The 27915-nt window shown below is 41.6% G+C and overlaps 6 protein-coding genes and 1 long non-coding RNA gene across 11 annotated transcripts; 1 reads left to right on the plus strand and 6 right to left on the minus strand.

Moving 5' to 3' along the window:
• Nucleotides 1–205: 205 nt before the first annotated feature.
• LOC129587841 (uncharacterized) lies at nucleotides 206–1915 on the minus strand. Its single transcript, XM_055481779.1, has 2 exons — nucleotides 745–1915; nucleotides 206–526 (listed from the first exon to the last, which is right to left on the minus strand). Exons 1-2 carry the CDS (start codon nucleotides 1586–1588, stop codon nucleotides 261–263), a joined length of 1110 nt encoding a protein of 369 aa, XP_055337754.1. The 5' UTR covers nucleotides 1589–1915; the 3' UTR covers nucleotides 206–260.
• Nucleotides 1903–2944, minus strand: LOC129587842 (acidic leucine-rich nuclear phosphoprotein 32 family member B-like). Its single transcript, XM_055481780.1, has 4 exons — nucleotides 2720–2944; nucleotides 2252–2619; nucleotides 2103–2168; nucleotides 1903–2042 (listed from the first exon to the last, which is right to left on the minus strand). The coding sequence occupies exons 1-4, from the start codon at nucleotides 2890–2892 to the stop codon at nucleotides 1975–1977; spliced, it is 675 nt and encodes a 224-aa protein (XP_055337755.1). The 5' UTR covers nucleotides 2893–2944; the 3' UTR covers nucleotides 1903–1974.
• Nucleotides 2945–3085: 141 nt separating this feature from the next.
• Nucleotides 3086–5841, minus strand: LOC129587733 (uncharacterized). Its single transcript, XR_008690393.1, has 6 exons — nucleotides 5539–5841; nucleotides 5337–5448; nucleotides 5050–5267; nucleotides 4514–4883; nucleotides 4219–4458; nucleotides 3086–4021 (listed from the first exon to the last, which is right to left on the minus strand). It is a non-coding gene; the product is annotated as an uncharacterized LOC129587733 (long non-coding RNA).
• A 1958-nt stretch (nucleotides 5842–7799) lies between these two features.
• LOC129587732 (uncharacterized) lies at nucleotides 7800–11408 on the minus strand. Of its 3 annotated transcripts, none has more exons than XM_055481612.1 (3): nucleotides 10827–11408; nucleotides 9310–10158; nucleotides 7800–9112 (listed from the first exon to the last, which is right to left on the minus strand). In XM_055481612.1, exons 2-3 carry the CDS (start codon nucleotides 10106–10108, stop codon nucleotides 8613–8615), a joined length of 1299 nt encoding a protein of 432 aa, XP_055337587.1. In that variant the 5' UTR covers nucleotides 10109–10158; nucleotides 10827–11408; the 3' UTR covers nucleotides 7800–8612. The 3 variants fall into 3 exon arrangements, with proteins under 3 accessions (XP_055337587.1, XP_055337586.1, XP_055337584.1); XM_055481611.1 differs by having other exon boundaries at nucleotides 10809–11408; XM_055481609.1 differs by lacking the exon at nucleotides 10827–11408 and adding an exon at nucleotides 10290–10542.
• A 568-nt stretch (nucleotides 11409–11976) lies between these two features.
• Nucleotides 11977–17842, minus strand: LOC129587731 (proton channel OtopLc-like). 2 transcript variants are annotated; one of them, XM_055481608.1, is made up of 10 exons: nucleotides 17331–17842; nucleotides 17133–17247; nucleotides 15656–15883; nucleotides 14775–14945; nucleotides 14655–14702; nucleotides 13916–14260; nucleotides 13510–13724; nucleotides 12538–13048; nucleotides 12383–12441; nucleotides 11977–12220 (listed from the first exon to the last, which is right to left on the minus strand). In XM_055481608.1, the coding sequence occupies exons 1-10, from the start codon at nucleotides 17591–17593 to the stop codon at nucleotides 12148–12150; spliced, it is 2028 nt and encodes a 675-aa protein (XP_055337583.1). In that variant the 5' UTR covers nucleotides 17594–17842; the 3' UTR covers nucleotides 11977–12147. The 2 variants fall into 2 exon arrangements, with proteins under 2 accessions (XP_055337583.1, XP_055337582.1); XM_055481607.1 differs by lacking the exon at nucleotides 11977–12220 and having other exon boundaries at nucleotides 12245–12441.
• A 1017-nt stretch (nucleotides 17843–18859) lies between these two features.
• On the plus strand, nucleotides 18860–23631 carry LOC129587770 (visual pigment-like receptor peropsin). Of its 2 annotated transcripts, none has more exons than XM_055481674.1 (6): nucleotides 18860–19173; nucleotides 19923–20117; nucleotides 20192–20374; nucleotides 21192–21299; nucleotides 21370–21713; nucleotides 23155–23631. In XM_055481674.1, exons 2-6 carry the CDS (start codon nucleotides 19988–19990, stop codon nucleotides 23521–23523), a joined length of 1134 nt encoding a protein of 377 aa, XP_055337649.1. In that variant the 5' UTR covers nucleotides 18860–19173; nucleotides 19923–19987; the 3' UTR covers nucleotides 23524–23631. The 2 variants fall into 2 exon arrangements, with proteins under 2 accessions (XP_055337649.1, XP_055337650.1); XM_055481675.1 differs by having other exon boundaries at nucleotides 19938–20117.
• LOC129587875 (RNA-binding region-containing protein 3-like) lies at nucleotides 22808–26402 on the minus strand. Its single transcript, XM_055481818.1, has 11 exons — nucleotides 25999–26402; nucleotides 25887–25934; nucleotides 25625–25779; nucleotides 25383–25551; nucleotides 24710–25148; nucleotides 24437–24531; nucleotides 24305–24363; nucleotides 24062–24209; nucleotides 23765–23999; nucleotides 23379–23469; nucleotides 22808–23318 (listed from the first exon to the last, which is right to left on the minus strand). The coding sequence occupies exons 1-9, from the start codon at nucleotides 26191–26193 to the stop codon at nucleotides 23976–23978; spliced, it is 1332 nt and encodes a 443-aa protein (XP_055337793.1). The 5' UTR covers nucleotides 26194–26402; the 3' UTR covers nucleotides 22808–23318; nucleotides 23379–23469; nucleotides 23765–23975.
• Nucleotides 26403–27915: the final 1513 nt, after the last annotated feature.

Raw genomic sequence — 27915 nt, forward strand, 5'->3', positions numbered from 1 at the left:
ATCTGCTGCTGCTAATAGCGCGGCATCACGCAAAGTATCATCATCTAACTGCATATTACCATCATCATCATCCCAATCACCATCCGCTATCAAGTCAGCCATATCAATATCTGATAATGTGTAATCCATTTTTAAAATTTATTTGCAACACTTTCAGAACAAAAATCACGCTAACTGAATTTTATTCAGAACAAGTGAGCATCAACTGAAATACTGATAGGAGCTAACGTACGCACTGCTGTTGCTAACCTACGCAGTGGCTAGGCTACACAATAGTTGACAGGAAAGTTCAACACCTGACACTGCTGACGCACGTATTCAGTGCTTGCAAAGCATGTAAAAGAACAATCAGAATACACAGGCATCAGTTCAATTAAAATGCTGTAGAAACTGGTAGCATGCAGTTCGGTTAACATGGAAAACAATTGGTCTTCCGTCGGTCCAACGATGTCCTTCGAGCGCGCAGCATGGACGGCTTCCATGGTCAGGTAAGCCCGGAAGTCGTTCCAAAACTCCTGCGGTAGCGCTAAAAAAATGAAGAAATAATTTAGTTAGTTCTTGCCGTTGAAGCCAATATAAAAATACATTTTTACCATAAAAAATTAGATTCAGTGAACAATGAACGTGAAAATATGAACATCGAACTGAACGGAAATGAATTTTGATGAACACTGAACTTTAATGAACATTGAACTTTATGAACGTTGAACAATGAACTGAACTTGAATGAACTTGTGACCTTACGTTTGATCCCATGGGAGAATCCCGGGAAGAGCTGCGGGAGGAGCTCGTACCAGTTCTTGCCTCGGAGGCGCTGGAGGGTAGTCTGGCTGATCTTGGGAGTGGCTACGCTGCGATGGTTGTCGCCCCTGCGCGAAATCCGCAGCTGCAGGTGCTTGCCAGAGATCCAGGCGGCGTGCAGGGTGAGAGAGAACTCTTTTCGAAACGACGGGCTGGCTAGCTCTTTCCTCTGGACAGGTGGCGACGGACTGCGGCTCAGGGCTTCGCACTCGGCGGAGAGGAGAAAGCGCAGCACTGCACGCAGCTCGCCCATGGTGGTGGCACAGCCGGCCCTCTCCTTCCCACGGCTGGTATGCAAGGTCGCGAACTGCGGGATGCCATTCTCACGGGTGATGTTGATCGTCAACGCTCCGGCTTGCGCCAAAGTCACAGTGTCCACGTTGGCGAACATCGAAACCAAGCCGCCAGGTCGGACTTGGAGGAACTCGTGCAGCGATGCTTGTTCACCGAGCGAAAGTGGGGATGGGTTCATCGGAGGCGCTGGGTCGAACGCTGGCACCAGTTGGCATGGCGGTTGAAACAGGGTAGTATTGCTGGGTTCCGGCACATGGATAAGAACGGGAACAGGATCCGGTTCGAGCGGCGGCGGGGAGATGGCCTCGTAACGAGGCAGGAACTGCTCTTTCTGTGTATCCGGATCGACAAATCCCTCGCGCACTTCGGGAACCACACCAGCTTCCCGCAGGATCTCATCCACGATATCGAATTCAGCGTTAAAGGACGCCACACTTTCATTAAAATTACGGCCCCAGGCCTCCCAATCCATTGGAGAAAGGTACTCGGACATTTTAGAGATTAGTACAAACAAATAAATCGTGTAAGTCAAATATTACAAGTTTGTAATAGCAGATAACTACAAATAATTTACATGAGATCGAGTTCCAGTGGTGTAAGTCAGCAACTGATTTTGCAGGTTGTAATAAATCGTATACGCTAGCAACTGGCTGGGTAGACTAGCAACTAGATGGGTAAAGTAGCTACGGAGCGTTGCTGTGGTAACGTTAAGTTTGTATGTGTGTATGCAAATACTTGTAAAAGTAAACTGAACTAACGTATGTGCGAGCACTTAATAATCCGTCAAACGTTAATTGAGACCGCAGTCGACTGATTTTTATTAATTTCATTCAACAATGCTAGAAAAATAACACAAGTAGCGGAAAAACAACAAACAAATTACATTTCCAAATCCGCAGAATCCTCGGAGCACGAGTTGCTCACATGATCCATTTCCCAATCCGGATCTACGAATAAAAAGAATTAAAAGCAAATTAAAAATAATTCAGCTTAAAAATCAAGTTTACCTTCTTCCAGCGCCTTGACGGCGGCTGCCATTTCTTCAGAATCCTTGGTGGATTCTTCTTCGAATTCTAGTAAAAAAAATATAATTGATAAATAAAAAGGAACGCAAGACGGTTAGATAGTAATTAAGAACATTAATAAAAATAATTACCAGTATCGGAAACATATAATTCCGATTCCTCATCGCTGCTGGAATCCTCCTGGACGAGGTGTCCGGTCACTTGGATGTCGGTGTTGGGAAACAGCAGCTCCAGTGCTTCCTGACAGGACGAACTGCGGGTGATCGGGTTGTATCCGACATCCAGTACATCCAAAGGCAGGTTTCGGATCGGTCGGAAGTCATCCGCCGAGTCAAACAGGTTGTCCGGAAGGTGGAGCTGCCGGAGGGAGTGACAGTCACGGAGGGCCTCCAAGGCCGATCCGGAAAGAGCGTTGCCCTCCAAGTACAGCGACTGCAATGTCGCTTTACTGGGGAGATTGGCGAGCGATGTAAGGCCACACTTGGCCGCAGTGATGGATCTATAAATTTGCTTTTCATTTATTTACGTATTTTTTCATTCTAAGATTTTTACCGAATTATTTGGGTTTTTTTAAAATTATTAATGTGAATAAAACTCACTGGATGTTGGTGAACTGGGCAAGCAATGGCGTTGCTGGGATTTCCAACATCTTAAAATGATCAAAATACAATGTGGACGTCGTCGGCGCCAGGGTCTGCAGGTATGCCTCAACCTGGGCGGTTGCATCCTGGAAATTAACGGCAGGAGCGGGATGGTCGGCGTTATTATCCATGGTAACACAATACAGCAATAAATGTAAAAGAGCAAGGTAAAATACGCGGAACGAAGCTAGTGAGATTGAATGTGGAATTCTGCTACAGCATCTTCTTTATATGCGAGTAAACGAGTACAAATTGTGTCGCTTAGCCACTAAACCAATAAGGATTTTCTATTTTATTTTAATATTTATTTGTCGAATGCGGCGCTCTCCACAATAGCGTACTACGCCTATTCCATTTTTAATTGAGCATTTACAGTTGTGGTGCACTACAGTAGTCGGTTAAGGTTATTTTAGCACAGATCATAGGAAAATCGTTGCAGAGCAGACGCTCACGACCATCCGCTCAAGGAATACAAGCTCTAATCATCACTAGACATATCAATTCAAATGACCAGTAACAAATTGTTCCACAACACACTGACACATTTTTCCTTGAGAATCGCCTCACTCTGCTTGAAATCACACCACTGTGCCTCGTTGCGCTCCAAAGCCTGGAAGGCCAAATCGTAGACCATCTGTTGTTCCACATCATCTTGTTCCATTCGGGCAGCATGCAGCGCTACATCCAGCAGCACCATTCGAGCCGCCACATCCTCTACAGGTTTCCATACAATTGCCACAAAATGATCTGCATCACTGGGCAATTTGACCTTAGAGAGTTGCAGCTTCCGTATCGGAGTCCCCGGGAAAATGAATTTCTCTTCGCAGACATTAATTATACTATCAAACAGCATAGCTTCTTCTTCATTCTGATCGGCGTCAGCGCAAATCTCACGCAAAGAATTATCCGAGGAGGAAGATGCTTGTTGATGGATCAGGCACAATGCGTCCACCGCGGCATAGAAACTGTCCACTTTGTGCTGGTGTGTATATTCACCTTGTTTATGCGGCTTTTCCGTTCATTCCATAACGGTTTCAGCCACTTCTGGCATCACTACTGGATAGTGGACGGCGGTAAAGAAGTTATCTTCCATCCAGTCGTCCGATGGCAGCGGAATGTCAATCGGTTTAAACGCTTGCTTAAGTGATAAGGATGGAGAGGCATTGTTCGAAAGATTTAGTCTAGGTGACAATTGAGGCGAAACACTCCCGTCCGGTGAGTATTCGTTGACTATCGACCGTGTTACACCCAATAGATCGTCTACAAATAAGTTGATGCTGATTATGCCGGCGATTTTAAATAATTCCGTCAAATGAAACCACACCTTGCAGTTTCAAAAACTGTGCAAAACACTTAAAATTGCGTCCACCGGTAGTTTCAGTTTGATTTTGCAGTTTCAAAAACTGTGCAAGATACTTAAAATATCACAATATCTGCTGAGGTGCTGAAAACCTTACCAATAATAGAATGTCTAGACGACGAAGTGGATCTAGCTGATTCGTGTGCAGCATCCTAATCTCCACCTTCCACCGCCCCAACTTTACGACCAGCAAACAGATCATTTCCATCCAGTTTCTTGTCACCGCCCGAATTATCGTTGCTAATTTCTTCAACCTCTTTTTCACTTGCATTGGCGGGGTGATCATCAATCTCTTCCACAATGGAAACAGCCACGCCGCTTTCCGACACAATATCATCTAAAAACAATTCAACTTTTTAGCCTGTATTAACAAAACATCCCATTATTCATACCGGCTGCAGGTAGTAGTTCTCCATGTTCTAATTCATCTTCAACAGGGGACACTTCCTGCGCATTTTTGGAAGGGAAACGGAGATCCAAATCAAAGTCTCGTGGACGGCAATATCCGATAAAATAATATCCACCTAAATAAACAATGTTATCAAAATCTTGCAGATTCACATCAGCTTGGCCAGTTTCCGAATGGCTGGACGACAAGAAATCACTCCGAATCGATGCAACAATATCGCTGCGGTTTTCGTTGGCAATGCTCTCGTCATGGGTGGCAGTTTCACTTTTCTTTGGGGGGAGATTTCACTCGGTCTGGTTGGTTTTGAATACCTTCATCGTCCGAAAAAGTGTCAAAATCGTCCACAAATGCATCTGAAGCAAGAAGTGTTAATTTCAAAATTATGTCCCACTGCTGTATTAAAGAATCTATAAACTGACAGCGTTGCATTAATATGAATCCGATAAAAAACCACATGCAATTATGAATTTATGAACCAGCTAGAAAAACTAACCAAAAACGTTAAGGCATGCAGAATACCTGGAATGGAGAGCATCGGACTAAGCGTTGGCGAAACGATGTCATGAACATTGCTATCCACTTTGTCCAATTTGGTATTTCGATCCATCTTATCATCGCCATTAATGTGCAAACGAAACTCCTTTTCCGTGGAACCAGTCGCTGCATTGTACCCAGTCTTTCCATCGGAGTATCTTTCAACAACCGGATGATGTAGAGAAGGAAAGCGCCCACTTTCTCTAACGCACACACATCACGCACCTGTGATGAATCGCTTCAAACGAACGCAGACAATTGCGTACACTTACTGGCACACTGGCTCAGATGCTGCGTGGACTGCACATTGAGCTGGAAAGTCTCGGCTGGCTGCTGGTCCATGGCATCGGGACTGCGCTCCGCTGCACAGACAACAACGTTCGGCTGCAAAACCCCGGCGTCGCTTGTTTAATTCACCAACAGAACAGACAGTTCGCTCACACTCGTGAGAAGCAGTACGTTCACGGAGCAGACCTTCAAATCATCGATCAGCTTTTCGATGGCCATGGGATCGCACAGATACCAGTCTTAACCAGATTGGGATGTCGATCAGCACGGGAAATGCGAGCCCGGTCCTTTGCCAACCCACTGCGATGAACGCTTCCAGAACGGCGCAACCAAGTAAACAGGAGGAGCTAGTGATGAGGACGCGCTTGCTGAAGTTAGTGGCCATCGCTTCAGCGAAGCAGACACTGCACACAAAGAAGTCCAAACGGCACGCAAAATAGAACTACTAGTAATACAAATGCACGTTTGCAGCAAACATCTGCAGTCCTGTAAAATCATTACGACCGCAAAGTGTTTCGGGTTTACTTACAGTAATGCTTTCCAGTTACGTACATGCGGTGTGCGTGTGCGTGCGGTAGGTCATGCGACACGCTCAAATTCGCAGCAATTATTCTTTTCGAAAGCAGTCCTACTTATCGTTAGTATGACTACGTACCTATTACCTAATCATATTTTGTGGCCAAAGCTTAAAAAATGCACTAATGTACGCTGCATTAAAAATACATACACGGTACAACTAAAGTATTTGTGTTCTAATAAAAAGTTTGTTACTTCACCAACTACAATATAATAAGATTCATCATCTTTAAATCAGCTCGCGCTAACTGCGGACTGCGGTAACCAAAATTTGCAAACCATTTAACTGGATTTCATGATCAACAAAAAAACATAACCGCTTGCACGCAACATAAAAATCTAATGATTCGCTACGAAAGTAAAGCCAGAAAACTATTTATCCATTTTTTAGCAGACAGCAGGGAGAACCAAACCATCTGCATATGAAAAACACAAAACAATATCTTATGTCAACTAAGTCGCGTTTCCTATCACACAAACCCAAAGTTCGTGGTTTAAATGGCTAAAAGCAGTTTGGCTCGCATGATGATCTGGGAAGAGTAATACGGAATATAAAATCGTGAGATGCACGTGTTGGCTGTCGGTAGATGTGTATCATCGGCCGGCCGAATGGTCACCGACGGGAGCGGCGCGAAATCAGCTTCACTGGCCGGCATGGCTGAACACCCCGTCCAGAAATACAACTGCAATAAATTAACGTGTCAACAACAGAGAGCTCTGTAAAAACTTATCGCAACATATTGAACTCAATGTGTGTATGCGTGTACATGAAGACTACAAATTTTATACTGAAAATTTCACAAAATTCCCATTTATTTTCCTTTAAATTTCTATCACATAAAATGACTTTTCCAGCCTAACTGCTATTAAAAATTTAGGAATAATTAAAAAGTGGTCTTACATTAATTTTCTTCCTCATCTGTGTCCGTCGTGTCCTCTCCGTCACTACCCAAGCCAGAATCGGCGTCATTTTCGGCGGCCGGTTCTTCTTCTTCCGCCTGCTCTGGCATCCCATCCTCGCCCTCAGCGGCATCCCACCATCCACCCGCCGGAGCCGGCTGGCCATCATTTGCTCCCCATCCCCCAGCGTCCCCATTCATCGGCACTTCCTCCACAACAACGGGTGGCCATTCCGGCCCCCAATCCTCCACAGCAGCCCCACCACCGCCGCCGGCCGCATTGACCGGCGCGGCCGCTTGCTCCACATTCTGCATAGCAGCAGGCGCAGCATGCGCAGCGTTGAGCTGCTCCTGCAAATCCAACTGAAAATATTCGAGCTGCATAAGCTCGTCCCGTCGGAAATATAGCAGCTCTATGACGCGGCGTTCAAAGTCGTCCTGCGGTATAAAGGGATCCATGTTGCCGTCGTGCGACTTATTTAGGTTTTCTTAGGCTTTCTTAGGTTTCCAATTTCTTTAGTTCAATAAGTATTTTGATGAAATTTCAAAGGAAAAACGCGAAGAACAGCGGTAAACAAAAACGCAGTATGGACAAAATTTAAGGATAAATACTGTGCCAATTAATTTGTGACCGAGCTGTAACAAAAAGTCGTGCACCGGGCACGATTTTTTTCATTGTTTAACATTTGCTCTACTTTTACCTCATGGCATTGGGTAAGCGAATGCAAGCACACACCTACGACATTTTTAATTTTATTCTAATTGGTTCACAGTCAATTCCCGCCACTGAGTGCGAACAACAAATGTACGGCTTCAAGCCGACAATCATGGCATTCAGTAGAAATAACCGAGACTGACTTTTCTATAAATCCCACAAATTTTCCACAGCGTTCACATTTCAACTGGTTAACATTTTTCACATCAATAGCACGCGAAACTAACACAGCTTTTCCTGCGAAACCGGTGGCGCACTTGATCCAGTTGACGGCGGCATTGTAGAATTCCATGCAGGTTGAGCTGCTGTCGCTGGTGTAACCGCCGTGGGGTTCGTAGGCTTACGCTTCCCCGTAGGAACAACGGCTTTCAGGCGGGGCTCCCGCGGTTTTCTTTTTGGTGGACAGTTACTGCGCTGATGGCGTGGAAGTGCTCGCTGAAGCATTTCGGTGCGGCAGTTCTCACAGGTCACGCGGTTCTTGTTACTATGAACTTCTTTGATATGGCGTTGCATATCATCTCTACGTGCAATAATTTTTCCACACTGTTTACATTGAAATTTAACCATGGTCACAAGTGTTAATTTCAAGGATACAGGTCGAAAATAGAAAATGCTGTTTTGAAATACGGTGATCTGGAAACTGAAGAAGAGCAAGAGTGGAATGTTTGCACCCGGTACCAGTGGTGCCGGGGTACGTTAGCCACTAGGCCAATTACGTAATTTTGAATTTTGAATTTTAATATTCTATTGTTGTGCTTGGGGGGCGGGGCTTATCCGCAGCCAGCCAATCACGATTTTTCTTTCCGAATTATCGAAATTATTTTTCCCACGCTGGAAATTCATTTTTTTAATTCGATTTTCTATTTATTAATAGAAGTATTAATTCTAATTTTTAAAAAGTTGGCTGATAGAGCCGATCCTGCTGCTAACCGAGTCTGAAATTACTGGAAGAGGATCTGCGCACTGATTAATACTACTTATTATTACTTAATGTGTCGAAATTCAACACTGAAAGCAGAATCCAACATTCGATTAACAGAACAGAAATAAAACTTGACGTTACTATCACGTTAGTGATAGACGAACTCGGTTTCCTGCAGCTCATCAGCCACATACTGCAGCTTCGACATGACCATTTCAATGTCGACATCTTTGAGATTATTGTGCACCACCGCTCTGGCGATGTTGTGACCGAAAGGAAACATTCGGACATAAATAGTTTCGCCCAGTTCCTTGACTTCCTGTTCCGTGGCCGACACGAGCCTCTTGCAGAATTTCGACGGCGGCAGACGATCGGTCTGCAGATCAATGAGGATAATGTTGGTATGGACACCTTGCACGTCGACGCGGAAGAAAGGCGATTTATAATTGGCAATGGCTTCCGCTAGGCGCTGCGCTCGCGAATGGTCTTCCTCTAATCGAGCGGTCATTTTTTCTAAACTGATTAAACCGGCAGCAGCCAATATTCCCGCTTGTCGCATACCGCCCCCCAAGGCTTTCCGCAGTCGTCGCGCTTCCGCAATAAATTTGTCACTTCCGACAATTAAGGAACCAGCAGGAGCGCACAAACCTGTTGATGGTTCATTTTTTTAAAATGCAATTAATACAGAAGTTTCTGTCTTCAGTTTTGTTACAAAAAATTGAAACAACCGCCAAAGTTTACAGTTTTTTTCTTATTATTACAGTAAAAATATTTTAAGTCATCTTTTTTTACAATCGAATTCATTTGTTCATATCACAAAAGCTCGTATGCGCTAATGCGCTTACCTTTTGAAAGACACACGCTGGCAGAATCGATGTTCTCCAGTAATTTCGTTATGGGAACATTTAAAGCCACTGCAGCATTAAACAATCTGGCTCCGTCCATGTGAATGGCCGGTACGCCATTCTCCTTTGCCCTTTTGGTGACCTTGGTCAGAAAAGCCAACGGCAGCACTTTTCCTCCACACATGTTATGCGTATTCTCTAAACACAGCAATCGCGTGCGCGGATAATGAATATCATCGGCCGTTCGAATTTTCGACACCATTTCGTCGACCAGAAATGTTCCACCGCGCAGATTATTCAGTGTTCGCGCATGTACACCCCCGAACTGCGAAATGCCTCCCTGCTCGTACATGAAAATATGCGATTTATCGCCCAGCAGCACCTCCGAACCGCGATCCTGGCAGTGTATCATCACACTGATCAGGTTGCCCATGGTGCCGGAGGGAACAAAAAGAGCGCTCTCTTTGCCTAACATGTCCGCCGCGGTGCTTTCCAGTAATCGCACTGTCGGATCTTCCAAATACACGTCATCGCCCACTATGGCGTGCGCCATGGCTTCCCGCATTTCCGGTGTCGGCTGAGTCACCGTATCGGAGCGCATATCGACGATTTTCGCTTTCCGGTCCAACTCGTTGGCCGGATCCAGTATGGAACAGTATCCGAAACTTTTTTCAAATTGCTCACTTCCGTAACGTTTCAAGGACGGCATTGCAACGTAAGATCGGTCAAGCATTTTGTGCTGACAAGAGAACTTCCTCGCAATCAGCGACACCGGTAGTCGCAGGAAGAACGTTCGCATGATTGTACCGTACTTGTACAGTACTTGTGGATCGCAAAGACGTCGGATGACTGTAAAAGTTAATCGGCTAATTAAAACAAACTCATCTGACGTTTGTTTGAAATTTAACTAATTTCTTATCATAAAAATTTAAAGAGTTGTTTAGAATATGCCATGATCGAGCCAGGTGTACTTAACTTACAAAATACTGCAGAGAGTACAACAACTGACTGGTGAGATAAAGATTTCGAGCATGCAAGTAATCGTAAATACAAATATAATACCGTATGCATGCTATATCTGTCAGTGCGTATCATTCGAGACTTAAATTTTAATATCAACGCCATACTTTGGATAGATAAACTACGGCAAAAAGCTTAATTTTATGCAAGAATTTCTCCATAAATGAAGTATCAACGGTACAGAAAGTTACCATGTTGCCAGAGAAAACGCGAATTTACTGATTGAGGGAAACGGTGGGTGTGTTTCTGACACAGCAGATTCCGTTCGCGATTGCAAGAGAATAGATAACACAGGGAATTAGATTATTATACGTGATTTGTACAATTAAAGAAATGACTCTATAGAGCGTACAAATAATTTAAAAGTACGATAAATAAAAAAGGCTTAAAAACGTGTAGAAGAATTTTACGAAAACTATCATGTAACGGTGCAGTATTGTGGGTGACAGTGAAAAAGAACAAAAATAAGCAGCTCTTACAAGTTAGTATCATCTTACCAAATGATAGGTAAGAAGTCAGATTAATTCGAGGAGTCAACTAGCCCGGCGATCCACAATTCCAGGATTCACTTCAGAGTTCAGACCAAGGTTGTGATAACCTCCCAATGATGTCTAGAGGTTATAATTAAAAACCTAGCTCACTAGGTGATGTTTTTGTAAATCGTAGTATAAATAGGTCCTTTTTCGATACACGCTGTGGCGGCTGCCATTTTCTTATGAAAACTACGAGTACAATACACGGATATAAAACTACACTAATAATTACTGTGAAATTGTGAAACTACAGTCACTCGTAATAACCCGCTGGTAACACACTGCTGATTCAATCCAATCAACTAGTACTCGGATTAAAAGATTAATTTAAGAGTACCAACTTTTGGCTGAAATTACGTAAACAAATTTCGGAAGTAACGATAAAATTACTGTTCATATCTGATCATCTGCCATAAAATTATCAATTGACATCAGTGTGCTAGGCAGGCTACGGGAACTGAATTGAAAGTACGGTAGCGGATCGTGGAAATTTAGGTAGGCTAATTTTAAGTTCTGTACGTATACATATCCCGCAATGGCACCCATTTTCACATACATACAGTAAGTATTGTAATGGTTTCCATGCACTTTTGCGTATAATGTTTCATTGTGTTAATTCCTTTCGGGTGACCCAAACATCCTGATTAGATCGAAGATAAAATAGCCCTACACCGAAATTTGTTGCATTTCTGGTTACAAGCAGTCCAATATGCGCGCCGCGGAAATACAGCAAATAACCGGGTGATTCATGTGGCCACTAAATACTGCAGCAAACGTAATACGGTAGAAGTACGAGTAGTGTACCACATTTAAATACGTATGTTCTCACAAGCACTACAATTTATAAAAATTGTGTGAAATGCATGGCATGGTTTTCTCTACAGTAGTGTAACAGTATACTTATGAGGTTTGCAAAAGGTTTGCAAAAGCAGTGATGTACTACCTGTAGTTTTTGTCCCTGCAGGTTTCTGTGCAGTACAGATTGCACAAAAGATACGTTGTTATTGTTATGTAAAATTAATACAGTATTGTACAAATGCCGACTGCTCTGTAGTATCAGTATCCATAAATAAGTCAAGCTCACTTATGTGCCTTGCCATAAATTACAGTGCTAGGGATAATGAAGAGCATCATATCATGTGTTTTTGTACAATTATATTTTTACACAATTCACACAAAACTTCAAACCAAAACGTTTAAATACAAATCGAAAAAGGCACAGCAGAAACAATGCAGTAAGTAATCAACAACAACAAAAAAATGTGGCGGAAAAATATTTTTCAAGCTATATTTCTTTGGTTTTGATGGCCGGGGATTTTATTTTATACGCATTTTTCCATACTTCAGAAAGACACACACTGCAACATGAAAAGTCATAATTACCGTACGATTGAGTACTGAAGCCAGAAAATCTGCAATATTATATCATATCAATTTTATACTGTAGGTACTTATGTATAACATAAAGGTGCAAAACGCTAATTTTGAGTTTCAGCCGCCAAAAAATTGAAAAACTGTACCTTGAGTGAAACCGGTAGAATATCAGAAGCGGCATGGATACGTGCGTGATCAGTGTCCACTGCGTAACAGAAAACCAGAGTGAGCCCACAATTTATGACCTTTTGAACATTATAATTACAGAGCTTTCTTTATTGTACAACTTTTTTGCTCTTACCGTCCAAATACCGTAGAAACGAATTTGTATGGGATACAGCTGGTGGCGCCAGGCTTCCAGAGAGTCAACGGCCCAGAAACTGAAATTGCACACCAGCAGGAAAGTGACCATTTCCCGTCCCGGCTTATCGTCTACGTGCCGCTGTTTATTGGGTCGCCGGCGCGTAGCATCCAGCAGGAAGAGCGTCTGCAGCGTGGACTGGATTATTTCCAGACCGGCACAGACCAATGCGCTGATATTCTCTTTCGTGGGATTATCCATAATGGTGTGGTGACCGGAAATCAGTACGAAGACCGGGAATACGTATACACCCATTTGGGAGATGATCAGCAGATTGTCATCTATCCGTGAGCTTCCGTGGCTTTTGTACTTGAGTGCATTAATGCGCACGAAGGCAACGCAAACCGCTAATGTGGAGGTCGTGTACAGGATGCACTCCATAACATACGCCTGGAAGATGGCTAATGTGTAGTAGTCGGTCATACGGATCCAGACGAAAAACAGCACCATACTGCAGGACAAAAGCACGCAATGGTCGCAATGTTATTAATTTATGTCATACATGTACTGTATCTGCCGTCTATAACCATTTTACTATGTAAAATATAGACGTCAGCATGTTTCATGCAGAACAGTACAAACTGCAAATCGTTACGCTCACAAGTCAATACTGCAAATTGTAAAGTTATTGTATCCTAGTACTACAATGCCTAACAAATAGACGATGAGCCTCGTACAAATATATTTAACGGAAACAGAAACAAATAATTATGAGTATTTACTAAGATAGCAAAAATCGAAAATATATTGCGACAGGTACCGCGCAATGAGAATCAATTGCTTAACTGAAATATATGCAAATTGTTACATGCAAGTAAGTCATAATGCAAAGCGCCCAAGAAGCATCTTTTTGTATTTGTTAAAGTGATTGATCGCCGACAAGTGCATGCATGTCTAAATACCTTATATTACCTCATAATAGTCATAACAACCATTAACAATCCCAGAAATAGCCCCCGCGTCGCATTGTGACAGTTTACGGAGAACTGGTGTTTGTTTTTATTATCCGCATCGGTGCTGCTGTTGTACTTGAACCGGCGATGTTTCAATCCGCTCCACATCATGTACAGCAGAGCCGCACAAATCAGGCTGTTCTCCACAATACACGGATACAAGAACGGGCTAGCCTTGAGAAAAAATAAATTAGTTATCTCAAAACCTGCATTTGTAGCAGTGCCGGCATCATATAGCAAACTCACACTTGCCGCTAATTTTTTCAACGTATATATTTCCATTCGTAGTAAACTTGCGGCAAGCGTGCTACAGCTTCAAAATTGTATTTTAAGACATAACCTAGTGTCTGAAGCCGCTAATTTACCTGTTGCATAATGGAGCCAACGGTTGTCGTCGACCGGCAGGAAGCTTCGTACTCGTTAGAAATGTTGACCAAGGAGTCCACGATGCCACTTAAGTAGCTCTGTAATCGATGTTGTACTTTGTTGGGCACAGCACTGATCCTAGAGCTTTGGGTGAAATTCCCTTGTGCGGTCACGTTGGCGCGCAATGAAGCGAACGGCTTCACGGAGAAGAACATTTCCGGCACATCCGCAACGGCAATGCCCGGCGGACGCAGCTTTTCCGGCTCAAAGATACTGATTTCGAATTGATGCTTAGTTTCCTCGATTAATACGCTCAGCCAGACAGATATGTTCGTTGCAAACATCTGTTTAAAAAAAAAGTTTATGCAAAGATATTGGGGAATATAATCAAATAGCTGGGCTCAAAGGGCCGATATACTCGTATCTATACTAGTACTTAACAAAAGACTCAAGAGCAGCTGCGCTAATGAAATCGCACACATAAATGCACAAATTATAACAGTTCTGTTATACTTATTATAATATTTCTGTTATAGTATATGTACGCATACTGCAGTTCATCTGTCAACAGAATCAAGAGATGAAATAATTAAAACATTTTGGTAAACAGCAGCAAAATATACATGTGACAGCACTTTAAAGCCTCTTTTTTCTTATTAAAATTTACACTGTAAGTACATGTAAATGATAGTGGTCAATTTTTTGACGAGGTAGTATAGTGTAATACGTAGTACGTACATGCATAAATCCAAAGCTGGCAAAGACGTTGTATCGGTCAGTTCGAATCTGTAGAAACAATTCATAGCCGCTTATTGAGATATCGTGTTTACAAAGATACACAAGAAATTTCTCACCTACTTTGCTGTTCAAAAATACCAGATAAAGTTGTGCAAATGAGAAAACAAATCTGGCTGCCGGTGTAATGGCCGTCAGGATATCATCACAGTGGGAACCGAAGGGAATCTCAAAATATTGTCCGAATTCCAGCACGGAATATAGCATTGCACCCACTCCAAATATCATTGCTCCCTAAAAACAATGAAGATATCACCGATTTCAAATAAAATGATGAACAAGTATTTTATTACTTAGTATAATATTTTGTAAATTAAAATATTTTCCGACATATTACAACATGACCAAATAAACGACCCCTACTGTTGGCAATCATACAAGAAAAACGTAAAAAAATGCAATTGCACTCATATACGTTTAAGAATTTGCTACAGAAAATTCTAAAAATTAATCTCGAATCGTGCCGATTGCATTATTCGATATTTAATAATTATCGACGTCGCAGCAAAATTAACGGCACATCGTAATTCTCCGATGACTGAACGGATAGAACTATGGACATGTATGAACAGTTTAAATACTTAAAGATTGTGAGTTACTATTAGTTGTTAATGTTTTTTATATTGGAATCGCGTTACATTAAATAAATTGTGCAAGCCGCAAGACACAGTGTGTTCAAAGACGATAATCTAATTGCCTTTCGGCAAGTCTATACGCTCTATCTGTCACACCTTTTGTATTTTTACTGCGTGTCTTCAAATGTTTAAAATAAGCTGGAGTGCAATTGCGGTTAAGCAAATTAGCCGTGCTGACTTGAGTGCACATTCCCGGTTTATTAGATGCATTTGTGTATTGCTGAGATGGTAAAAACACTTGGAGAAAGGCGGTTCCTGCTAAAGAATTTTCACGAGCACTTAATGATCTGTCAAGCGCGCTTCACTCACCAGTCGCAAATAGAAACTTCCACTGCTGGACGCGTGGCTCCGGTCGGACAGGAAGTCACAATAAGGATCTTCCTGGTTGTCATGATGTCGGCTAATGGAGGATGATGTCGTATTGCGCCGGGCCCATGAGATCAGATAGACTTTCTGCCGGCGACCGCTTTGGAAGAGAAAGCCATAGGCGAAGATCAGGAAGAGCAGGGATACTCCGTACAAATACAAATAAAAACTCTGCAAACATCCAATTATCAAGATTTATGGCGATAAATGTGTCAACGTAATGCATAAATCTGGTAGTGTATATAAATTTGTGAACGAGAAAGGCGGCGTTATATGTTTCACATGTTCGGCGAAAAAGGTTGTTAACTTGTTATACATGGCGGCAGTTGGCGCTACATTTTTCTATCTATAAGTACTCGTGCTTATATTTACACATTATCAGTCTGTTGTTAAACTAATATACTTCAGTACCAAATCCGTTGTTCTCAAAAACCGAAATGCCACTAATTTTTTAAACATTTTAACCAAAAAATTTTCCTTCAAATATTCCTTTCGACTATTTTAGTAAGCTCGTTTAATTATTGCGGATGAACCGGAAGTAAAATTTGATTACGATGCGAGCACCCGTACTCAGGGAAGCGGAAGGGAACGAAACATGTTGTCTAAATTTGTTTCTTAAACAATCGTATGCGTGCGCAGGTTATATTGCTTTACATTTATCATATCTAGACATCACGCATGAGTAGCAAACAGTGCTAAACAGTTGCCTTAACAATCACAAAAAAATGAAACTTCGCTTCATTGAATTACGTTCAATACGATGATTGATCGAGTCAGAGAGTAACGATGTGTCAGCACGTTCGCTAAAGCACACAAACAGACAAACAACGCCAACAGCAACCGAACTCGCAATCTCACTCCGTACCCCAGCGTAAGCCAAAAATCTCAAAACGCTTAACACAAACATGCTGATGTATATTCATAATCCATAAATACCTACCGACTAAATAATGTACATAGTAATTCTGCCATTTCATTTTCACTAATTAAGAGGAAATTCCGATGTCAGGCTAACTTAACAAGATTCTGGGAAAAATTTTGAAATTAAATTTCTACTCGGTGAATCGGTTGCACAAGTTGAGTTTCGTTACTCTAAAAGTTGAAAAGTGCCCCTTTAATAACCTTATTTTCAAGAAGCGGAAAATGCCGAGTGCTCAAAGATTTGCACTAGAGTAGATCTACTGCAACCAATTTTCTGATTTCCCGAACAATTTTACTGAACGCCGAGCCGCTGGTAGATGACAGCGATGTTCATATTGTGGAACACTTTCGTTGTACCAACAAAGATACAGCCACAAATCTAGGATTGAGGATTCCATGCATTCTTTAATTATTTATCAATATTAATCTTCTTAAACCCTATATGCCACACAAATTTTAGGAACCAGTTTGCAATGAACTACCACTCGCGCATTCTTACCTCGTAAAACAGAGGTCTTATTTCCAGCGATATAATTTCGGCCAGCGGAAAGGCTGCCGAAAGTACGATGACAACGAGCGCATAAAGACAGCTGAAGTACCGGCAAGTTGAATAGCTAATAAAATACAAAAATACTGCCAGTGTTTTATTACAGTACATATAAATTCGCAACGATAAACTACTGTAATTATGTCTTACGCCGCTTTGGCATTCGATTTGGTAGAGCGCTTATGGTCATCCATGGTTTCCTCTTCGATTTGCGCTTTCGGTGCATTCCCGTTTTTCGTCTGGACCACGGTATCAGCTTCGGCGGTCGGCGTGGAATTAACGGGATGATGAAACGGTGGCTCGAAGTAGCCGCTAGCCGAGCGGATATGCCGATATTCACTACGCACGAGTGGCTCCACTTCCGGCAGCACTCCATCGGCATTGCTCGGCTTCTTACCTGTGCCATCTGTCATTGTAACAATTTTATATAACGGTATGAATTAGGAACAAGAAACCGTAATGTCAATGTAGACGACGAAAACGTCGCAAATCTCAATGCCGAGCGCATGCTTCGGCGTTTCTTTGACTTATTTGTAAAACGACTTGTAGCAGTCATTCGGGCATGCTGAAATGTCGGTAAGCTATTCAGCGATCGATATTGCTAAACATAACTGCGTTTTGGGGCAACTCTTAAGGTTTTTACGTTCAAGCTGACGTAACACGAATGTATACCGGCTACTGCATGCACTATAAGATCGCTGTACTTCGAACTACTTGCTACTACTGCATGTCTCCGTTATGTACATTGTACTAGTTTGTACTATTGTATACAATTCGTACACCGGTAATAGCGTATTGTATTGTGTGCTTTAGGCATTTGTGCAGGATAAAAGTAAACGTCCTAAGAATCTTAAACTGCTACAGCATCGATATTATCACATGGGAAAACCTTTCGTTGGCTGCAGTAAATACATATTAAGTTTTTTACATGCTTATATTCGTATTAGCAGGAGCCAGGCAATACTTCCGCAAGCCAGTTTTCTGCGGTCAGTCATCAACTTTAAATAATTAGTTGATTCATCTACCGTAGGTGAACTACCGTAGATCAAATTACTGGCAGTCGTTTGTGCGTGTCCAAAGCTATACAATTAATGCACTTATGAAAATCATCAAAGAAAATCTCATTCATGACAAAGTAAGCACTTTATACAAGTTACATCAGTTCTCAATTAAAGCCATAAGAGACAATTTATTTATTTATACAGTAATCCGAGCTGCGTAGATTATTTTGCTAGGCACGCATTATAATTTATCAAACCGTACTCACTTAGGAATTAAAGTCTTAGACTAACGTTTTCTTTCTGTAATATGAGTACGAAATAATCCACCACATCAAAGGAAATGACTGAAAATGTCATTTTGATTGCGCACTGTAGGAATTCATGTGTGTTATCAATCAGGTACTGTAGCTTGTTATTGGCGGCAGCCGGCAGGTGCCCATATGGGCCGAGATAAATAAGGTGTGCCATGGCAGTTTAATTAAAAAAGTGCGTGCAAACTGTGGCTAAGCGGAGAGGAAATCGTATTAAACGCGATTTCCATGGAGAATATCGAAAACAAAACGGGAACTGTTGTAGTCTGCAAGTAGTGTGCACTCATAGAGCAAAACACTCATAGAGCTGATGTTACAACGCAGTGGTGATTGTTTTCGTTTCAACTGTAAACGATGGTTGGGACAAAAAGCTTGTGCTTTCTAGAGTTTTGATATTATTACAATAGAATTAATTAAAAGAGTGTATCAACAAATAAACACAGATGTGTCGCATGCAGACAGTTCAGATCTACTATTTTTTATGTTTGTACTGTACATAATCTGGGAAGTACTCAATCGCAACGCCACGGAGCAGCTGCATGTGATCATCATATCATTCCCGTTTAATTACGAGCCTGTTCTTATGTTTCTTGTTAATCATCCAGTCACCAATCATCCAGTCACCAAGAGGTGTCAGATGCCCAGGAAGATTTTGTTTCCGCTTTCCAGTTCCTACTGAACGTAAGTACTAATCGTATACTTCTTATGTGGCCCTACGAACACAGGTATTAAACAATGTTTGGCAACGATAGTTCTTATACTGATACATACGTACGGTCTTGTATTGTATTTACACATACTCGTATAGATATACAATATATAGATATACACCCATTGGTACAGCAGACAATATCGCGTAGAATCGCCGTACATTCTACTCGTAGATCTATTATTCTAACAATACATGTATTATATCTACTGCGGTATGATGTATTATGTGATTAGGCAATAGGTACGAGTGCGTACAGAATATAGATATATTGTATATCTATCCGCATGTAGTGAGTTCCGAAAATATATGAAATAAACTATGGCCTAAACAACGGCCGATTGAGTATAAAATATACTTCATATAATATACTTTTACATAAGATTACGACTACAAGTACTACCTTGCACCTAGTATAACACGAGCCCGAGGTACTTTCTGCCATCAAAGTGGATGGGTGGTGATCTGCTAGCTCCCTAATCCATGCTCGAGTAAGTGTATGGTATCGCATCATCCCATACCGGTAACCGCGGTCTAAAACTGCGAATTTAGCATTTCAGAATTTGAGCAGCGCGATATCTTACATCCCGAATTAGTGCTTTACCCAGTATGTACGAGAGCAAGCTTCAGAAATACAGCTGTATAGACTATTCTTTTTTTAATGTGGTTGCTTAATTGTAACAATTTGTACCGCAGCAATTTAAAATGTATTTTATTTTAGATTCTTCTCGTACAGGTGACTTAAGAAAAAGCTTTGATGCTGCAACAGTGATAGTGGGACAGAAAATGTTCAACGCGTCAACGAAATCAACCGAATCTCTCGCCTTGAAACCAACGCGATACATTGACATATCCGCCGGATCTCAGTTGTCATCCAATGCGGATATTGGCGTTGCTGCCTATCTGTTGTTTATTTGTAGGTCCATAATCCTGATCGTGTTCTCATGCCGAAAAACAACTCGCTTCAAGTAAGCGTTTTATTTTTTACAGGGATATTGTCATTGTATGCCAATGGAGTAGTTCTGATAGGAATAGCCCGGCAAAAAGGTCATATACTGCCCTTAGACATCTTGATGGGATTTTTAGCAATTTCCAATGGTTTGCTCGCGTTGACAACGTATCCCATGGTCGGCGTTTCGCTCATCAGCCACCAGTGGAAATTCGGCCATGCAGGTACCGCAAACCGATAAAGGATCATAAAGCTTATACTATTCTTGAGAAGTATTTTGCGCACAGTTGAGAAAGCTACGTTTTCCTAGTGAGCACTGGCAGTAAGAGGGTAAACTGGGACCATATAAAATAAAATCAGCGTCATACTTAAATGTTCTAAAATGGTTGTATTAATATATTGTTATCCGTATACGCTGTAAATTTATTGTAACAACAAGGCTTTTTAAACTTGTTTCTGGTGAAGATTTGGCTGATTTTTTCAGTTTTGATATAATAAATGTTAACAGTACTTCTAGTATCTGGTTTGCTTACCCTGGATGTCTGGAGGAACGTAATTAAGAACAAAATAATAGGAAATCATAACATGACATAACTTCTTCACTTCTAAGTTTGTAGAATGCAAAAATCACGTTTGCATTCTACAGAATATGCTTTATATTTTGTCGCGGGTTCTGCTTTTCGATATTAAACATTATTTTTATAGTTTGTGCAAAACCTTAAAATGTATGCAATATGCAGCTGTGCACATATCTTGTACAGTACTGCACGTACATACTCGTACAATACAATACAGTCCGTCGTGCCGATGCGTATCGTATTTGGCGAGCTTTACTATTACAAAATACAGATTCAAATCTAAAGCTATTTTGACCACGAAAATGTAAGTTTGAAAAACTACAGCATATGCTATTTGCATAATGCGGGTGCATGCGCAATAACTTAAGGGTTCTTATTAGGTGTTTTATGCAACAGAAATCAAACGAATTCTTAAATCATTTTGCGATTATCATGTACGGTATAATAACAACATAATTTTTAGGGTGTGTTGGATACGCCTTTATTACAATGTTTCTCGGCCTTGCATCCATTTTCGATTTACCAGGAATTGCATACGTGCTTCACAGTACAGTGGCATCGAAGCATACAGGTAAGTGTGTTTCCGCCCCACACGTGCTTTATTGGTTTCCGAACCGATTGTTACGAACTTACGATTGCAGCTAGAAAAGGACAGCGCAGCAAAAAATGTCACTGTGGCACAGTTTGGATAATTATTCCAGCCATCTGCACGCTGTCCTTTCTCCTTTGCATTTTGCCGATTGTCGGTATGGGAGAATACGGACTCGGCAAGCATGGATCCAGCTGCACCATTAAATGGTCATCAAAATCTCTAATTTCGGTGCTCTACATCACGTTCCTAATGATCACGGGATTTGCCCTTCCGGTGTTTCTTACCGCGGTTTTCTATTATCGAGTCATTAGCCATCTGCGCTCCCTGAAACGCCGCTACGTCAATATGGAATTCGCTAAAAAATGGACAAAAGTCCAGAATGACACTCTCATGGTAAGTCACGCATCCCGCCCGGTAGTCCTAAGGAACTGTATCTCTGTGATTCAAACAACCCTCTGTGATTCAGTAAACTCAATTTGTAAAAACACCGTGCGCCGGTAAATTAACATCATTTTTCCAGCTAATCAAGGGAAGCATGACGGATAATCCGTGCGCATGCAGCCCCACGCGAATACAATAATTTAAACGAGTATGTACTGGAATATCTTTACATTCCGCGTGTTAAGCAACATTAAAAGAAATTAGACGCCGGTGCTTGCGAATCATTTACTGATTCCCAATAAAGGAGCTGAAATTTAAAACAACTGAAGGCAGTGCTTCTTGTAATAAGAATCCCTTTTGGGATTGTTCGCAAAAGCTGTGCGTCTTATTTTCTAGGAGGGGACACATAATGTCCAGCGCTACCCCTCTTATTTCCAGCAATATCGAAGTGCTAACGTTATACGGTAACAGTGATGCACGCAAGAAGTTCCCCTGTCACATAATTTCATGTATAATTCTTACCATCAATTATACATACAAACTCCTACGGGGAAATTACTTCAAATTAGTCTAAACGTTAACGCATTTCGCATAAACCTGGGAAGAACACGTACGTACTCAAAAATGGAAATCCTAAAACTTACGCTCCGCGTAACAAACAACTAACTAATTGATAAAGCCATGACCCAAATGCATGATATTCGGAAATAAGCACTGGAAACAAACAATATTGAAACAACCTAAGCGTGACTAGGCAGACTTCTTAGATGACTAACGAGAAGACAGAAATGTAAAACGTATGAACACGAAACACAAGCCGGTGTTTGGAAGCCCTTGGTGAAATTTATTGTTTACCAAGGTTAATTTAGGGGGCAACAGGCACAAGAACTCACTCCCTGCTCACATTTGTCACAACGTCAGAACGAAATGCGCACACATAAACTCACTAAAAAAGCTGCACCCCCACACTAAAAAGGTTGAAAAGGAGAATTAAGAAAATTAGCCGTCATTCGAATAACTTAGTTATCATCATTTTATTTCCTCTGGCATCCCACATAGGAATACTCTGAACGCACACTGATACAAATAATTCACAGCTAAATCTTGAAGAACAAATAAAACTCTACTCTATTGAAAGTACCGCTACAGTATCAGTTTTTAGGTAGCATTTGATACTTCATGACACATAAAGGGGCTCAATGACTGCGATCCAAAATTTTACCGTAAGTTTATTGTCAGCTGCATTAGCCCATATTGTTGGTCTGCTAAAAATGTTAATAAGTACTTATTCGATCAGCTCCGCGCGCCTCACCCAATTACCAAGTCTACAGATTATCCGAAATCGAGATGATATAGCAATCAGGATAACCTCCAGTTACCTCTGCCTTTAATAACCCCTTCAGCCATAATATGATTATAACAAATCATGCAATGTACCCTATATTTTCCACAGATGACGCTTGCCGTCGGAGTTTGCATGATCGTTTGCTGGGCGCCGTACGCCATTGTGGCCACCTGGGAAACATTTTATGATCCATCCACTCTCCCGGTTCAACTGGAAGCCACAGCAGCCTTTACGGCCAAAAGCTCCACGGCCTTCACTCCGCTAGTCCATCTCTGCTACACCAAGAAATGTCGACAATGGTTGCGCCGCACACTTTTCTGTTTCAAGCGCACCGAGGATTCCAGTCCTTCGCACCAGGAGCCGCCGACCCTGCTGATTCCCAGGGCGTCCGCCTTGCCGAGTGTTTCCATCTGTAGGGGCTCTCTGCCGAACAGCAACGTCGATCGTAGTTATATGGAGCTGAGAGTGCTTACTTAATGGCAATTTCAGGCAAATCGATGGCATTCAATCAAACATCAACAAAGTATTACAAATGCTACGAATATTTTTTTGGTAAATTTTATTTTCAATATTAAAATGCTGTACAGATAGCGTTGAAATCACTTCCGAAATGTTTAATCACTAAACAACGTTTTCTAGTAAAAACACTACTAAAAAGAAAGTATATGACGGGAAATGAGTTTCATATTCCAACAAACTGGCATCTCGCTGTGCTCACCTGCTGCTTATTAAAAACGTGGCTGCTTCGAAGGGTCAGTTCAGCATCTCAAAAATTTTGTCATGCAGTGTCCGTATTACTTCGTAACTGTAATAGCTTCAATAGCCAAAAGCTCGCCAAAAGCAAAGAACACAGCAGCCACTTATCGGAAACTGCATTCGCCATATAAGCAAACGTGAAGCAAACGTCTGCTGCAAAGTGGCAATCCTCTTTACTTATCAGATCTCCCGAACACCTAAAATAGTAGAATCGATGAGAACGTTGCAGCAGAAACGGAAACAAATAAATTTTCCATACCACAACAACAGGCTTCTCTTTAATCCGACATCCATGAACTTCTTTGAGTGCTTCAGCGGCTTTGGTTTGATTAGGCAGGGTAATAAATGCTTGCCCTTTCATTCGTCCTTCTTGCATTAGTCGAATACTGAAGCTAAAGGAACCCAAACTGCGTCGCGAGATGCAAATTTTACTGTGAGTGACATTACATTATACAGCGTCGCTAATACTAATGGCCTATTTTGCCTCAGCCAAACTGCGTACCTTTCAGTTTCCACTCTGTTGTTCCAGTTCACATACCGCCCAAAAATAAATTTCAGATCCTGTAAAAGTAAACAAAGATAGTTTTCCCTTTTCATTTAATGTCCCAACTGAATCTTCCGCTAATCGTCTTACCTCTTCTTCAACTGCTTCTGCTAGATTTTTCAAGTACAGTTTAGATGACGGTTGTCCAGGGTCGTACTTTTTAAACGGCGGTAGTTTCAGGAGTTCTAAAAACAACACAATCGCTCAGCAAATACCACTATTTATGAAATATATAGCTGAAGTGCCATCTCAGAACTCTGAATTATAAAAGCAATGACCGCGACATACTTTTCTGTTTTAAAACATTTTTGGAATCAGTATCTGAAATGCGAAAAATCAAACAGTAAGTAACAATATTTTTACCTTCCGCACTCGAGCGCAATTTATCAAGTTCTTGCGCGCTGATAAACGAAGCTGTACAATCGGGTTGGGGAGAAACTTCGGGTGCTTTTAAAATAGCAAACCCTTCCCCTGAGACGCCGTCGTCATCCCCACTGCTGCGGGCCACAGCTTCCAATCGTTCAGCTGTCGGAGGCTCGATATGCATGCGCCGGACAGCGAGAGTTTGGCCGGAAAAAGGGTTGTCAAATATGTCTTGATCAGGTAACGCTGAAACCGGTGCCATCTCGTGCGTCTCCAGAAGTCCAGAGAGTTTAATCTTTTTTCGCTTCGGTAAACCTTCTTTCGTTTTCGTTAACCTTGGTGGTACTGTTGATGCTAATTCGGTTTCGCATTCGGAATCAGAAGAAACCGCGACCATTTCATCAACAGCTTCCGAAGCACGGCCAGAAATGTTGTCAAACTAAGAAATTTCATTCCACAATTTAATTAAGACACAAAATTTTTTTGTTAGGGTTAACTTGTGTAAGTGTGAATTAAAGGTCCTTCGTATACAAAAAACTGCATTAAAGTGGCTTCATATACAATAAGCACGCTAGCCAAAGGAAATTCTCAAATTTCGTCGAAAATGTCAAAATGAAACGCGGATTCGTTTTAAAATATCTAACATCTCCAATAACTTCAAACAAATTTGTACCATTTTTGGTGGTGGCAGCAGCGGTCCAAACGGAATTGGCAGGTGCATTTTGTTCATTAAATGCATAACTTGCACGTATAAAGCCGGTGTTTGGGCCATAATGTACATGACATTGGTCAGGATGGACGGACTAGGTGGTGGATAGTGATATTTCAAAGTGACTGGGATCCTACAAAAAATCAAACATTCAATATTAATGTCGATGCGAAAATGAATTTGTTACGCTCCAAGAACATCCATACGCATAGTTAGAGTAGGTTTCACCTGTCATAACATAGTCCGAAGAACGTGCCGTGTTTTCTTTCACCATGGGCAAATGTTTTGTCAGCTTCTCATCAGCAAATTCCACGACCAAGCGACGTTTGCCCATTTTGATCTGATGAAGTTTCTGCATTATCTAGAAACAATAACTTAATTTTCAATAATGCCTGGTTTTAACTCAAAACAATATCTCTATCGTTTATGCACGAATTATCGAAATAGAACAAGATTTTCGTGACATACCACGACGGCGAGGTCCGGATTGTCAAATCTTGCAATTGCCAGATTTCGCTGAAGGAAATACTGCATCGTCATTACCATCCAAACAAAACAAATCAACGTTCCAAAGACGTACCAAACGGCCAGAAGATCCAAAGTATTTGATCTCCACTGCACCAGCATCAGCCAGGAATTTTCTGACATCGTCTTCACTAAATGTCTCTGGTAAATGCTTGATAACCAACGAATCGCTTTCGTTAAAATAGGGAGCTTTTAAAGCATGGTGTTCCCGGTTGCTTGGTTTTGCGAGATAAGTCCCAGGCGCTGCCATGTTCCGTGCGTCACACACGAAGCTGCGAAATATTCCGATGTCCCATTACTTGCTAATGATCGCTTCCTTCGATGTGGCAGAACTATGCTTGAGTTAGCATTGAATGTCTATCACAAAAGTAAACGACAACACTGTCACAACAGGGACAGAACAAATTTTAAAATAAAAACATAAATAAAAGTAGCAAAAACTACTAGCCGCCGCAGCTGCCGCCGTTGTACCTAACTTTTGCGGCAGGTTCATTGAACCGTGACAGGTTCTTATATGCGGTATACGACTAGAATCAGTCGGCATATATGAAACTGTAGTTTCGGTTTTTGGTCTTCGATATCCGTGTGTAAACAAAAGTAATTTTTGGCGCCCGTAGAGTACGGAAGGGTCCGGCCGGTTGAAGGAAGCGGTGGGGCCTAACAGTCATGTGACATGAGTCATGTGACATGAGTCGAGTAACGATGCGTGAAACTTGTAGATGGCGTTGTTGGCTCGGCATCTTTTTTAGGTTACATTATGTGCTCCTACATTATGTAGGAGCACATTGCAATGTGCTCGTACATTATGCAGGAGCACATTGCATCGGTTTCATCGGTTCTTGGAGGAGAAAAACGGAATTGTAGTACCCAAACAAACGTAATCCAATATGCTCCTGCAATGTGCTCCTACATATGTAGGAGCACATTGCAATGTGCTCCTATATATATGTGCTCCTACATATGTAGGAGCATATTGCAATGTGCTCCTACATAATGTACGAGTACATTGCAGGAGCATATTGTATGTGGAGATCATAAGGGGGTAGAAATATAAAGTGCTGAATAGAGAATTTAATAATATATTAACGCTTATGAGCTCGCTCACGACCGAAAGTTGCCGCCTGAGGATGCCGGGGCAAGTGATCAGCCTGAGCGATGTCCAGACGACACGCTGACGGGTGCCGTCGGTCACCCAGGTTATGATACAAGCCGCGCCGGACACCCCTTTATTGAAATCGAATTGGTACAAGCAGTATGAGAAAGAAAAACACGAGATAAAACACCGAACACCGTTGAGATACAATACAATGCGCATAAACGGGCGGGCGGGAGGTTTGCGAATTTTTCTGGCCGTGAAACTGCGTGTACGTGGCAAAGTGGCCCTGGAAGCATTCTGAAGGATGCAACCATGGTTGCCAAGACACGTGAGCTCGCTCTGCGTTAACGTCATTTAACGCTTGGGCGTTAAATGGCTGTAAATTATATTAAAGGTGATATGTTTGACGAAATGTGATAATGAAGAAAGGGTGTACTAATCCAGTTAAGCGAAGAAAGGGTCTACATTGAATTTGGGTCAAGATAAAGGGATTTTTACTGTAGTATGGTATAAATATATTCGACTTTCTGGTTGTTCGTATTTGAGTGTTTAATGAAGTGTTACAGGAAGTGGAGTGTGCTGCGGGTTGTAGATAGTGATGGATTACTGTGGAAAATTCAAGAAATTTCGAGAAAGTTGATTGCTTAATGGAGCAGACTATTATGTTTTGCTCTGTAAGTCTTGGATGTGTAGGAACAGGTGGTTTGTATATGGGAAGTAGGTTAGGTACATTAAAAATTTTTTCGAGAAAATGTATAGTCTAATTGGTTTGTTGACTGGATTTTTTTAGTTCGGTGGGTATATAAAAAGTTGAGGAATCTTGTGTTTGAGTAATTATGTAGTGAACGAAGTATATGGAATGAGCAAAATGTTTTT

The sequence above is a fragment of the Paramacrobiotus metropolitanus genome, unplaced genomic scaffold (assembly GCF_019649055.1).
Source record: "Paramacrobiotus metropolitanus isolate TYO unplaced genomic scaffold, Prichtersi_v1.0 Parri_scaffold0000026, whole genome shotgun sequence".
Lineage (NCBI taxonomy): Eukaryota > Metazoa > Tardigrada > Eutardigrada > Parachela > Macrobiotidae > Paramacrobiotus > Paramacrobiotus metropolitanus.

Bases quoted from the DNA above. Each gene is read 5' to 3' on its own strand.
- LOC129587841 (XM_055481779.1), bottom strand. From the start codon at position 1,588: ATGTCCGAGTACCTTTCTCCAATGGATTGGGAGGCCTGGGGCCGTAAT. The intron at 527-744 runs GTAAGGTCACAA...TCATTTTTTTAG, and splicing joins ATTCTCCCATGGGATCAAAC to CGCTACCGCAGGAGTTTTGG.
- LOC129587842 (XM_055481780.1), bottom strand. From the start codon at position 2,892: ATGGATAATAACGCCGACCATCCCGCTCCTGCCGTTAATTTCCAGGAT. The intron at 2,620-2,719 runs GTGAGTTTTATT...GCAAATTTATAG, and splicing joins GCCCAGTTCACCAACATCCA to ATCCATCACTGCGGCCAAGT. The intron at 2,169-2,251 runs GTAATTATTTTT...TTTTTTTACTAG, and splicing joins ATTATATGTTTCCGATACTG to AATTCGAAGAAGAATCCACC.
- LOC129587732 (XM_055481609.1), bottom strand. From the start codon at position 10,434: ATGGCGTTGATATTAAAATTTAAGTCTCGAATGATACGCACTGACAGA. The intron at 10,159-10,289 runs GTAAGTTAAGTA...TAACTTTTACAG, and splicing joins TGTACTCTCTGCAGTATTTT to TCATCCGACGTCTTTGCGAT. The intron at 9,113-9,309 runs GTAAGCGCATTA...AACCATCAACAG, and splicing joins CAGCGTGTGTCTTTCAAAAG to GTTTGTGCGCTCCTGCTGGT.
- LOC129587731 (XM_055481607.1), bottom strand. From the start codon at position 17,593: ATGACAGATGGCACAGGTAAGAAGCCGAGCAATGCCGATGGAGTGCTG. The intron at 17,248-17,330 runs GTAAGACATAAT...GTATTTTATTAG, and splicing joins AAATCGAATGCCAAAGCGGC to CTATTCAACTTGCCGGTACT. The intron at 14,703-14,774 runs GTAGGTGAGAAA...TTGTTTCTACAG, and splicing joins TGGTATTTTTGAACAGCAAA to ATTCGAACTGACCGATACAA.
- LOC129587770 (XM_055481674.1), top strand. From the start codon at position 19,988: ATGTTCAACGCGTCAACGAAATCAACCGAATCTCTCGCCTTGAAACCA. The intron at 20,375-21,191 runs GTACCGCAAACC...CATAATTTTTAG, and splicing joins GTGGAAATTCGGCCATGCAG to GGTGTGTTGGATACGCCTTT. The intron at 21,714-23,154 runs GTAAGTCACGCA...TATTTTCCACAG, and splicing joins TCCAGAATGACACTCTCATG to ATGACGCTTGCCGTCGGAGT.
- LOC129587875 (XM_055481818.1), bottom strand. From the start codon at position 26,193: ATGGCAGCGCCTGGGACTTATCTCGCAAAACCAAGCAACCGGGAACAC. The intron at 25,149-25,382 runs GTACAAATTTGT...GAAATTTCTTAG, and splicing joins TGCTGCCACCACCAAAAATG to TTTGACAACATTTCTGGCCG. The intron at 24,364-24,436 runs GTAAGACGATTA...TTACTTTTACAG, and splicing joins CAGAAGCAGTTGAAGAAGAG to GATCTGAAATTTATTTTTGG.